The sequence below is a fragment of the Heptranchias perlo genome, chromosome 6 (assembly GCF_035084215.1).
Source record: "Heptranchias perlo isolate sHepPer1 chromosome 6, sHepPer1.hap1, whole genome shotgun sequence".
NCBI lineage: Eukaryota > Metazoa > Chordata > Chondrichthyes > Hexanchiformes > Hexanchidae > Heptranchias > Heptranchias perlo.
This window is the reverse complement of record NC_090330.1, coordinates 2,179,044-2,192,000: the sequence shown is the minus strand read 5'-3', so window position 1 is coordinate 2,192,000 and position 12,957 is coordinate 2,179,044. Positions and strand designations below refer to the sequence as shown.

Below are 12,957 nucleotides of genomic sequence, written 5' to 3'. Positions count from 1 at the left end.
TTCATCCCAAGTCTGCGGGTTCCCCACATTCAACACAAACATTGATTCCTTTATCTGGTTCAACACTTTCTTGGCAAGATGTCAGAAAGCACTGGCTTCCTTTCAGTTTTCAAGCCTAAAAAAACCCCCCAACCTCAAGTACATGGTGGGAATTACACAGCTGAAATTCTTCAATACTCCCCCTACACCACAGACTGGAATCCCTGTAACCGTTGCAAGCACTTGAGCTAACCTTCAAGGAGCACCACTGCCCAATATAGCGCCTTACTTAGCAGAGAGTGGTGCAGTTATGCTAATTATATCATTGTGTTGGGAAACTCAGATGACTTATTTGAAGTGTTCCAAGATATAACAAAGGGGACTGACCAGGCTTATCCAGGCGAGCCTTTTAGCCTGACAAGTCAGGGCGCACACATCTAAACATTGACAACTGGTAATAATGAGGCTGATATTTTTTTTTGTCAAAATAATATAGATCTGTGCATTAAGTTATTAGAGAAGGTTCAATGAAACAAACTTTGAACATGTTCGAAGGGACTGAGGGATATGGTGAGATGCAGACAGGTGGGCCGAAGGTCAATCAAAAAGACCTTCTCGGGTCTGTCGACTTTTTTCTTTTAAGTTATCAGCAGCAGCATTTCCCCAGGGGGTCAAATTTACAATACTCATCGCCCTTAGAAGAGTCCTGGCAACAGGTCACATTGTCTCCCTCTTAGCTGGGATAGACCAATGTGCAACGAGGATTTACTCTGTATCTAACTCGTGCTGTGCCTGTCCAGGGAGTGTTTGATGGGACAGTGTAGAGGGAGCTTTACTCTGTATCTAACTCGTGCTGTACCTCCCCTGGGAGTGTTTGATGGGACAGTGTCGAGGGAGCTTTACTCTGTATCTAACTCGTGCTGTACCTGCCCTGGGAGTGTTTGATGGGACAGTGTAGAGGGAGCTTTACTCTGTATCTAACTCGTGCTGTGCCTGTCCAGGGAGTGTTTGATGGGACAGTGTAGAGGGAGCTTTACTCTGTATCTAACCCGTGCTGTGCCTGCCCTGGGAGTGTTTGATGGGACAGTGTAGAGGGAGCTTTACTCTGTATCCAAACCAGGACCTAATACCTAGCATGAGTTACTTTAGAGGGGGGAGGAGGGGAGGGTGGAGAGAACTGAAGCAAAACCAGGAAAGTAATTTGAGCGAGAAACAAGACATCACTGATAAGATAAGAAATAACCATGAACGTTTTCTCTTTCCGTCTTCGCATTAAGCAGAAGGATACGGGTTGCTGAACATCCTCTTTAGATCCACCTTCTCTTTACAGTACGGGCATGTCTGTTTCTTTCCAACGATGCACCAGCCGCGGATGCAGAATTCATGGAACCTGGAGAACAGCAGTTAAGGAAAAGACAGCACAGCCCCCTGAGATAGCAGACCTGTAACAGCGTGGAAGCATTAACAGCAACTTCAATCAGTTCTACTCGACAAGAGCACAACAGGGGAAAATAACCCTTTCAATATTAAAGACCCTGACTGTCTTCAGACTGTCGAGCCTACTCTTGTGACAAACTATCCTTTCGCCTCTCACCCCGGCTTCAAATCCAGGCCTGCCTGATGCGATGAATGTCTCGTGTCTGTGAGGACCTTACGTTAATGTGATTGGGCCGTCGCACCACAGCTCCAAGTGGGGGTGGAATTATAGCACAACTGTATCCATAGCTTGTAACTGTCCCTCAGACTGGCCACATGGAGCTGGTATAGGAAACGTCACACTGGTGCTGTTCAGAGCTTCAGAACAAGGCACTTTACTGGCACAGAACTGAGGGAGCTATACGTGGGACCTTGCTGTGCCCAAACTGACAACTGCACATTAATTTAATGTATGTGAAACATTTGAGAGGACACATTAGGGGGATATATAAATGCAAGTTCTTTCTTTCTTTCTGTACCTGCCCTGGGAGTGTTTGATGGGACAGTGTAGAGGGAGCTTTACTCTGTATCTAACCCGTGCTGTACCCGCCCAGGGAGTGTTTGATGGGACAGTGTAGAGGGAGCTTTACTCTATCTAACCCGTGCTGGTAGAGTGGAGAATACAGAGGGGGAGTGGCAGAGGAAAAAGAACGGACTAGAATAGGTTTGCATAAGGCGGGGGGGGGGGGGGGGGGGGAAAGAAGGAGAGGATTGCAAGAGTGTGGAGGAAACAAAGGTGATTGGAAAAGTACATGGGTGGAAGAGAGGACGGGGAAGGGGATATGGGAGGGAATGAGATAAGCAAATCCACATGTCTGGTTTCAAACCCAGGACCCAGGAGTGAAAGGTAGAGCATGCTGTGTGGGCCAGATACACACTATTACCAGCAAAGTGAAAAAAACATTAAACTTTTCTGGGCAACAACTGCTAGGATCCTACAGGGGAAAAAACGGTCGAAATCAATGGGGATTTCTGTCAAGTCTCTTTTGGATATTATTTCCCAACATTTGTAGAAAAAAACAAAACAAAACACGATGTTAAAAAAAAACTGTATGCTCATGACTAAAATACAAAAAGCAGAAGCACAGACAGGACCGAGTCTGTAGGGAGCTCGCTCGCATAGTGGCCGAGCTCAGCTGCACAAATTTCCTTCCAATGAGGAAACTGCACACTTGAAATGTAAAACAAAATCGGTAAATGAGCCACGGTCCTGAGCATGGGAAAAGAGAGCTTGCCTGGTCTCAGCCAAGGAAGTAGTTGGGGAACATGCACTGGTGCCTGGCTAGTTGGAGAAAGGAGCGGGGGGGTGGGCGCAGAGGAAAGCAGGAAATCCGCCAGGGTTCCAATTCCTGATAGGAATCCAGTTGACTCCTGCTGGAAGGTGCGGGTGAGTGGGGACATTGGGTGCGGAGAGGATCGGGCTTGGCTGTGATGCTCCCACTCCCTCAGTCACTGGCTAAGGCTCACACGTGAAACGACATCCGCTGTGGTAAGGTACTGGAGGGTGACCGACATTTGCAAGACTAGCCCAATAAGAGTCATGGGGTGGGGGAAGGGAGGAGAAAACTGTGTCCCTCCTTTCCCCTCCTTTCCCCTCCCCGCCACCAAAACAAAATCTTGCCCAAAATCAGCTTGGAGAAGCAGAAAGGAAGAGGTGAGGCTTTGACAGAGACATTACGACCCGTAGAAGGGAGGTTAGGGGGCGGGGCGGAGGATAGTTTGGTGGGGGGGGGGTAGAGCGGAGGGGAAGAATGACTGTCTCCTCTCCTGAAGGTGTCTTCCTGCAACACTCTGTGCCTCACTACACCGGCAGTATTCCAGGAGACAGCAGTCCAGGGACCAATTGGTTTAAGTGCAGTGCCTCGCTCCTGCCTCTCCACGCACTAACCTCAGCCCCTGCCCACATTCCCACACTGCACGGCGCCATTAGAATGGTACTGTACCCGCGGCAACCCAAAAAATAAAATGAAAGGTTATCTTTTTGATATTCGGCAGGTTTGACTCCTTGCCGTTTCTCCCGCCCGGTGAAGGATACACGTGGTTGCAGGATAGCTTGTACGTATTTTCTATGATGCCTTCCTCGTTGACGTCCACAAAGATTTTTTGTCCGCAGACCGCGCAGATCTCATTGGAGAGGTGCTTGGTTGGCATTCCCGATGCACTGTAGTACTGCAACACACAGCAAAGACATATTGGCAACAGGCAAATTGGCACAGTGCTCGGTGTAAAGATCCTCTGTGCATTGCATCTCTCAAATATCCCAAAGTGCCTCACGTTCAATGAATTATTTTGAAGTGCGGACACTGTTACGCAGGCAGCAGTGCTGGCCATTTTCTTTGCACACCGGACCACTAGCAACACAGCACTCCCCCACCCCCAGTGCTGCGCTGGAGTGTGGGTCTGTCCCCCTGCCCCATTGCCCTCCACCAGAAGAATTAATGCATTAATTAATTTTGATGGGACATAGTTTAATCTTAAAAGCTGTTGCCCATCAAAATACAATAGCGTTAATCTCTCATTGAGAAGTGTGCATGTGGAGGAAACAGATTAAGCCCATTCCAGGTCAACTCCGGTCAGACAGGGGATCAAACCTAGGACCATCCTAGTGACTCAATATTGTCTTTTACCAGATGTCAATACAGAAGCAATTAACCTTAGTTTGACTAAGCGCCTTGGGACGTTTTACTACAAGTTGCAATGCAAGTTGTTATTCAGGAACTTGTTTGGTTTTATTATATCACAATTAGTAAACTTGAAAATATGTTATTACGTACAAGAATGAACCTGCACTTGTGTCGCCTTTCACATCCTCAGGACACCACAAAAGGTTTCACAATCAATTAATTACTTTTGAAATGATGTGGAGATGCCGGTGATGGACTGGGGTGGACAAATGTAAGATTCCTTACATTTTACTTTTGAAACATAATTTACTCAGCAAAAGAATCGGAGGGGGAGATGAGGAAAAACATTTTTACGCAGCGAGTTGTTATGATCTGGAATGCGCTGCCTGAAAGGGCGGTGGAAGCAGATTCAATAGTAACTTTCAGAAGGGAATTGGATAAATACTTGAAAAGGAAAAAATTTGCAGGGCTATGGGGAAAGAGCAGGGGAGTGGGACTAATTGGATAGCTCTTTCAAAGAGCCAGCACAGGCACGACAGGCCCAATGGTCTCCTTCCGTGCTGTATCATTCTATGATTCTACTTAGTGTGGGCAAACACAGCAGCCAATTAGCGCACAGCGAGTCCCCACAAAGACCAGCTTAACTGTTTTCAGAGTTCTTGGTTGAGGGATAACTGTTGGTCAGGACAGAGAGAGAACTCGGCACTCCTCTGGGAAAAGTGCCATGGGATTTTTTTTGTTTACCCAAACAAGCAGACGAGACCCCGGTTTAACAGCTCATCCAAAAGACAGCACCTTTGACAGTGCAGCACTGCACTGAACTGAAGTGGCAGCCTAGATTACGTGCTCAAATCCCACAGTCTTCTGCCTGAGAGGCTAGAGTGACACCATTGAGTCAAGCTGTGTAAAAGAAATACTTGCATTTATGTAGGGTCTTTCAAGACCTCAGGACACCCCAAATTAAGTACTTTTTGAAGTGTAGTCGCTGTTATAATGTAGGAAACGGAGCAACCAATTTGCGCACAGCAAGCTCCCACAAACAGCAATGGGATAATGACCAGATAATTTGATTTTAGTTTTTTTTTTATTTGTCCATGGGACGTGGGTGTCGCTGGCAAGGTCAGCATTTATTGTCCATCCCTAATTGCCCGTGAGAAGGTGGTGGTGAGCCGCCTTCTTGAACCACTGCAGTCCGTGTGGCGAAGGTTCGCCCGCAGTGCTGTTAGGAAGGGAGTTCCAGGATTTTGACCCAGCGACGATATATTTCCAAGTCGGGATGGTGTGTGACTTGGAGGGGAATGTGCAGGTGGTGTTGTTCCCACGTGCCTGCTGCCCTTGTCCTTCTAGGTGGTAGAGGTCGCGAGTCTGGGAGGTGCTGTCGAAGAAGCCTTGGCCAGTTGCTGCAGTGCATCCTGTGGACGATACAGACTGCAGCCACAGTACGCCGGTGGTGGAGGGAGTGAATGTTTAGGGTGGTGGATGGGGTGCCAATCAAGCGGGCTGCTTTGTCCTGGATGGTGTCGAGCTTCTTGAGTATTGTTGAAGCTGCACTCATCCAAGCAAGTGGAGAGTATTCCATCACACTCCTGACTTGTGCCTTGTAGATGATGGAAAGCTTTGGGGAGTCAGGAAAAAAAGGGTGGTCAGGAGCAGTGTTGGCCCCTTAAAAACTGAAAGTGGGGATACTGTCAGTGACAATGGGGAAATGGCAGACATGTTGAATAATTACTTTGCGTCAGTATTTACAGTAGAAAAAGAGGATAACATGCCGGAAATCCCAAGAAAACTAATATTGAATCGGGGACAGGGACTCAATAAAATTAACATAAGTAAAACAGCACTAAAGAGTGACAAATCCCCAGGACCAGATGGTTTCCATCCCAGGGTTTTAAAGGAAGTAGGTGAGCACATTGCAGATGCCCTAACTATAATCTTTCAAAGTTCTCTAGATTTAGGAACCATCCCTCTAGATTGGAAAATTGCACATGTCACTCCGCTTTTTAAGAAAGGAGAGAGGGAAACCAGGGAATTATAGACCAGTTAGCCTAACATCTGCTGTGGGGAAAATGCTGGATTAAGGATAGGGTGACTGAACACCTCAAAAATTTTCAGTTAATCAGAGAGAGCCAGTATGGATTTGTGAAAGGTAGGTCATGCCTGACAAACCTGATAGAATTCTTTGAAGAGGTGACTAAAGTAGTGGACAGGGGAATGTCAATGGATGTTATTTATATGGATTTCCAGCAGGCATTTGATAAAGTCCCACATAAGAGACTGTTAGCTAAGATAGAAGCCCATGGAATCGAGGGAAAAGTATGGACTTGGTTAGGAAGTTGGCTGAGCGAAAGGCGACAGAGAGTAGGGATAATGGGAAGGTACTCACATTGGCAGGATGTGACTAGTGGAGTCCCGCAGGGATCTGTCTTGGGGCCTCAATTATTCACAATATTTATTAACGACTTAGATGAAGGCATAGAAAGTCTCATATCTAAGTTTGCCAATAACACAAAGATTGGTGGCATTGTAAGCAGTGTAGATGAAAACATAAAATTACAAAGGGATATTGATAGATTAGGTGAATGGGCAAAACTGTGGCAAATGGAATTCAATGTAGGCAAATGTGAGGTCATCCACTTTAGATCAAAAAAGGATAGAACAGGGTACTTTCTAAATGGTAAAAAGTTAAAAACGGTGGATGTCCAAAGGGACTTCGGGGTTCAGGTACATAGATCATTGAAGTGTCATGAACAGGTGCAGAAAATAATCAATAAGGCTAATGGAATGCTGGCCTTTATATCTGGAGGACTGGAGTACAAGGGGGCAGAAGTTATGCTGCAGCTATACAAAACCCTGGTTAGACCGCACCTGGAGTACTGTGAGCAGTTCTGGGCACCGCACCTTCGGAAGGACATATTGGCCTTGGAGGGAGTGCAGCGTAGGTTTACTAGAATGATACCCGGACTTCAAGGGTTAAGTTACAAGGAGAGATTACACAAATTGGGGTTGTATTCTCTGGAGTTTCAAAGGTTAAGGGGTGATCTGATTGAAGTTTATAAGATATTAAGGGGAACAGATAGGGTGAATAGGGAGAAACTATTTCCGCTGGTTGGGGATTTTAGGAGTACGGGGCACAGTCTAAAAATTAGAGCCAGACCTTTCAGGAGTGAGATTAGAAAACATTTCTACACACAAAGGGTGGTAGAAGTTTGGAACTCTCTTCCGCAAATGGCAATTGATGCTAGCTCAATTGCTAAATTTAAATCTGAGATAGATAGCTTTTTGGCAACCAAAGGTATTAAGGGATATGGGCCAAAAGCAGGTATATGGAGTTAGATCACAGATCAGCCATGATCTTATGAAATGGCAAAGCAGGCTCGAGGGGCTGAATGGCCTACTCCTGTTCCTATATTCCTATGTGGGTCACTCTCCGCAGAATACCCAGCCTCTGACCTGCTCTTGTAGCCACAGTATTTATATGGCTGGTCCTAGTCAATGGTGACCCCCATTTAGTGATGTTGTTTGAGGGATAAATATTGGCCAGGACACTGGGGAGAACTCCCGTGCTCTTCTTTGAATAGTGGCCATGGGATCTTTTACATCCATCTGAGGGGACAGGCGGGGCCTTAGTTTAACATTTCATCTGAAAAACGGCATCTTCGAGAGTGCAGCACTCCCTCAGTGTGGGAGGGTCAGCCTAAATTTTTGTGCTCAAGTCTCTGGAGTGGGACTTGAACCACAACCTTCTGACAGAGGTGAGAACACTACCCACTGAGCCATGGGCTGACACTGTTGGGCCATGAACATTCCAATAACCCAATAGATTCATTGTTTGCCCTATTATGTTTGTGCTTCTAATGAGTTTTATGCATGGTTATGGTTTCCACAAGTCTGAAAACCAATTAAGGGAGTTTTGATCTGGTATGTGCTTAATTTGTTTCCCCAACACATTACTCAGTGAGAAGCACGTGCTGTATTTTGATGTGACACATCTTAAACTACAAACCACGCCCGATCAAAATAGAGTGAAATAATCCCTCTGTTAAGAGTAGTGGGGGAGGGAATAAAACACAAATTAAAACAGATTCTAGGTGTAATTTATCCTGCAACTTCTGTAACTCCAATCATCTCTGTGAGAATAGTTTTAAGCTTGGGATCGCTACTCAGAGTTGGACCAGCAGAGCAGGATTGCAATTCACCCCCAAAATCGGGATGTTCTGACTAAATAGGCATGGTTGAAAGGTGTGCGGAGGACTATTCAAATAGAGAAGCAGAAAATACAGTTTAAACAAATTGGCCTTGGAGGGGGTGCAGCGCAGATTCACCAGAATGATACCAGGGTTTAAAGCGCTACTTTATGAGGACAGATCGCATTAACTTGGCTTAAATTCCCTTGAATTTAGAAAGTTGAGGGGTGATCTAATCGAGACGTTTAAAATGACAAAGGGATTTGATAGGGTAGAGAGAGAGAAACTATTTCCTCTGGTGGGAATCCAGAACAAGGGGACACAATCTTAAAATTAGTGCCACATTGTTCAGGAGTGAAGTCAGGATGCACTTTTTCCACACGTTAGTGGAAATCTGGAACTCTCTCCCCCAAAAAGGTGTGGATGCTGGAGATCAACTGAAATTTTCAATTGTAAACAATTTTACAACACCAAGTTATAGTCCAGCAATTTTATTTTAAATTTTCAAGACTGAGATCCATTAATTATTTTTGGGTAAGAGTATCAAAGGATATGGAGCAAGGTAAATGGAATTGAGCTACAGATCAGCCATGCTCTAACTGAATGGCGGAACAGGCCCGAGGGAGTGAATGGCCTCCTCCCACTCCTATGAGGCAGCAAAACTTTCCACTTCATCACCCAATTTCAAGGTCACTTATACAGACGAGCAACAGCTAATGAGAGACTGCCTCTGGGCTCACTTTACCCCTATTGTGGATGCCATGTAGTCTGCGCACATTTCTGCAAAGTCACGGCCCAACACTCCGTAATACAACCCATAAAACAGAAGCGACACTCCAAAGTCCATTCCATCTTCTGGTTTTATTCTGCGGGAAAAAGACGACAAACAGAAATTCTGTCAAATGCAATTCCTGGACACCTGATTCTTTAACTTTAGTCAGAAGAACAAAGAATGAAAGAACTTGTATTTACATGGTGCCTTTCACAACCTCAGGATGTCCCAAAGAGCTTTACTGCCAATGAAGTACGTTTGAAGTGTAGTCCCTGTTATGTAGGGAGTGTGTGTAACGTAAGGTAACGTGTGTGCACAGAAGCCACAGTCCTCTAAGTTTAGGTAAGTAAGTTGTGCCCCTACAGGGAGAGGCTGTGCATCCCATATCAGTGAAATAGAAACTTTACCCGTGTTTATTTCTCAGTAGTTTCGTTTGGAGATTCTCAAACATGGCATTTGGAAATCTCCCTTTCACAAATTGCATACTGTCATATTGCTACATCATGTTTATTAATCATAGTGACCAGGATGATAGCAACATAGAAAATGATAATGGAGTTGTTGACTAATCAGGGCAATCAATCTCTATCAATGAGTTTACAACAGATCCAGACATGAGGAGAGGAAAACCCCCAGTGGTGGAGAGCTTTGGGAACCATAGGTCCAAAGTCACCTGCTCCTCTCAAGCCTCGTATACTTACCACGTCATGTCTCCAATTACTCATATACTGTATCCCCAAAATGCTATTTTCAGAAAGAAATCTATCTAATTTGTAATTGAATGACACATTCCAGATCATAACAACTAGCTGCATAACAATTTTTTTCCCTCATGTCGCCTCAGGTTCTTTTGCCAATTACTTTAAATCTGTGTCCTCTGGTTACTGACTCTTCTGCCACTGGAAACAGAGTAAATAAGGAGAAACTATCAAAACCCTTCATGAGTTTGAAAACCTCTAAATCTCCTCTTAACCTTCTCTGCTCTAAGGAGAACAACCCCAGCTTCTCCAGTCTCTCCACATAACTGAAGTCCCTCATTCCTGGTATCATTCTGGTAAATCTCCTCTGCACCCTCTCTAAGGCCTTGACATCCTTCCTAAAGTGTGCTGCCCAGAATTGAACACAATACTCCAGCTGAGGTCTAACCAGTGTTTCATAAAGGTTTGGGTCAACTTCCTTGCTTTTGTACTCTATGCCTCTATTTTTAAACCAAGGATCCCATATGCCCTTTTTTTTTTAAAAACAGCCTTCTCAACTTGTCCTGCCACCTTCAAAGATTTGTGTACATACAACCCCAGGTCTCCCTGTTCCTGCACCTCCTTTAAAATTGTACCATTTAGTTTATATTGCCTCTCTTCATTCTTCCTACCAAAATGCATCACTTCACACTTCTCTGCTTTAAATTTCACGTGTCTGCCCATTTCACCAGTCTGTTACTATCCTCATTGTTTACTATATTTCCGAGTTTCGTGTCATCTGCAAACTTTGAAATTATACTCTGTACACCTAAGTCCAGGTCATATCAAAAACAGCAGTGGTCCTAATACCAACCCCTGGGGAACACACACACACACACACACACACACACACACATATATATATAATAAATCCAATAGGGAATTCAGGAGAGTGGTTAGAATGTGGAACTCTCTACCACAAGGAGTAGTTGAAGCCACTATCATAGATACATTTGAGGGGAAGCTAGATAAACACATGGGAGAAAGGAATAGAAGGATATATTGATGGAGTTCGATAAAGAACATAAGAACATAAGAAATTGGAGCAGGAGTAGGCCAATCGGCCCCTCGAGCCTGCTCCGCCATTCAATAAGATCATGGCTGATCTGATCCCAACCACAAATCTAATGAACACAAGAAGTAGGAGCAAGACCCGGCCACACAGCCCCTGGGCCCTCTCCGCCACCCACAGGGCATTGACCGATCCGAACTCAGCTTCATGTCCAATTTCCTGCCCGCTCCCCATAACCACTAATTCCCTTTACTTCTAGAAAACTGTCTATTTCTGTTTTAAATTTATCTAATGATGTAGCTTCCACAGCTTCCTGGGGCAGCAAATTCCACAGACCTACCACCCTCTGAGTGAAGAAGTTTCTCCTCATCTCAGTTTTGAAAGAGCAGCCCCTTATTCTAAGATTATGCCCCCTAGTTCTAGTTTCACCCATCCTTGGGAACATCCTTACTGCATCCACCCGATCAAGCCCCTTCACAATCTTATATGTTTCAATAAGATCGCCTCTCATTCTTCTGAACTCCAATGAGTAGAGTCCCAATCTACTCAACCTCTCCTCATATGTCCGCCCCCTCATCCCCGGGATTAACCGAGTGAACCTTCTTTGTACTGCCTCGAGAGCAAGTATGTCTTTTCTTAAGTATGGAGACCAAAACTGTATGCAGTATTCCAGGTGCGGTCTCACCAATACCTTATATAACTGCAGCAATATCTCCCTGTTTTTATATTCTATCCCCCTAGCAATAAAAGCCAACATTCCGTTGGCTTTCTTGATCACCTGCTGCACCTGCATACCAACTTTTTGATTTTCTTGCACTTGGACCCCCAGATCCCTTTGTACTGCAGTACTTTCCAGTCTCTCGCCATTAAGAAAATAACTTGCTCTCTGATTTTTCCTGCCAAAGTGCATAACCTCACATTTTCCAATATTATATTGCATCTGCCAAATCTCCGCCCACTCACCCAGCCTGTCTATATCCCCCTGCAGGTTTTTTATGTCCTCCTCACTCTCTACTTTCCCTCCCATCTTTGTATAATCTGCAAATTTTGATATGTTGCACTCGGTCCCCTCCTCCAAATCGTTAATATAGATTGTAAAGAGTTGGGGACCCAGCACCGACCCCTGTGGAACACCACTGGTTACTGGTTGCCAGTCCGAAAATGAACCATTTATCCCAACTCTCTGCTTCCTGTTCGATAACCAATCCTCCACCCATGCCAGAATGTTACCCCCAATCCCATGATTTTTTATCTTAAGTAATAATCTTTTATGTGGCACCTTGTCGAATGCCTTCTGGAAGTCTAAATACACTATGTCCACTGGTTCCCCTTTATCCACCCTGTACGTTATATCCTCAAAGAACTCAAGCAAATTTGTCAGACATGACTTCCCCTTCATAAAGCCATGCTGACTTTGTCCTATTAAATTATGCTTATCTAAATGTTCCGTTACTGTCTCCTTAATAATAGACTCCAAAATTTTACCCACCACAGATGTTAAGCTAACTGGCCTATAATTTCCAGCCTTCTGCCAACTACCCTTTTTAAATAACGGTGTTACATTAGCAGTTTTCCAATCTGCCGGGACCTCTCCCGAGTCCAGGGAATTTTGGAAAACTATCACCAAAGCATCCACAATCCCTACTGCCACTTCCCTCAAGACCCTAGAATGGAAGCCATCAGGTCCAGGGGATTTATCCGCTTTGAGTCCCATTATTTTACTGAGTACCATCTCCTGAGTGATTTTAATCGTATTTAGCTCCTCCCCCCGTAGAGTCCCCTGTTTGTCCAGTGTTGGGATATTCTTAGTGTCCTCTACTGTAAAGACTGAAACAAAATATTTGTTCAGCATTTTTGCCATCTCCATGTTTCCCACCATTAATTTCCCGGTCTCATCCTCTAAGGGACCTACGTTTGCCTTAGCCACCCTTTTTCTTTTTATATAACTATAGAAACTCTTGCTATCTGTTTTTATATTTTTTGCTAATTTCTTTTCATAATCTAACTTCCCTTTCTTAATCAATCCTTTAGTTACTTTTTGCTGTCTTTTGAAGAATTCCCAATCTTCTATCCTCCCACTAAGTTTGGCTACCTTATATGTCCTTGTTTTTAGTCGGATACTATCCTTGATTTCTTTACTTAGCCACGGATGGCTGTCATTTCTTTTACACCC

The 12,957-nt window shown here is 44.6% G+C and overlaps 1 protein-coding gene across 1 annotated transcript in view; it reads right to left on the bottom strand.

Moving 5' to 3' along the window:
- The window catches only part of LOC137322667 (E3 ubiquitin ligase Rnf121), a 45,980-nt gene that overhangs the window by 10,277 nt on the left and 22,746 nt on the right, over nucleotides 1-12,957 (bottom strand). Inside the window, exons 6-8 of the mRNA XM_067985592.1 lie at nucleotides 9,009-9,129; nucleotides 3,491-3,624; nucleotides 1,268-1,369 (exon numbers count right to left, since the gene is read on the bottom strand). Coding sequence (XP_067841693.1) covers nucleotides 1,268-1,369; nucleotides 3,491-3,624; nucleotides 9,009-9,129 — 357 coding nt within the window. The remainder of the gene's footprint in view (nucleotides 1-1,267; nucleotides 1,370-3,490; nucleotides 3,625-9,008; nucleotides 9,130-12,957) is intronic.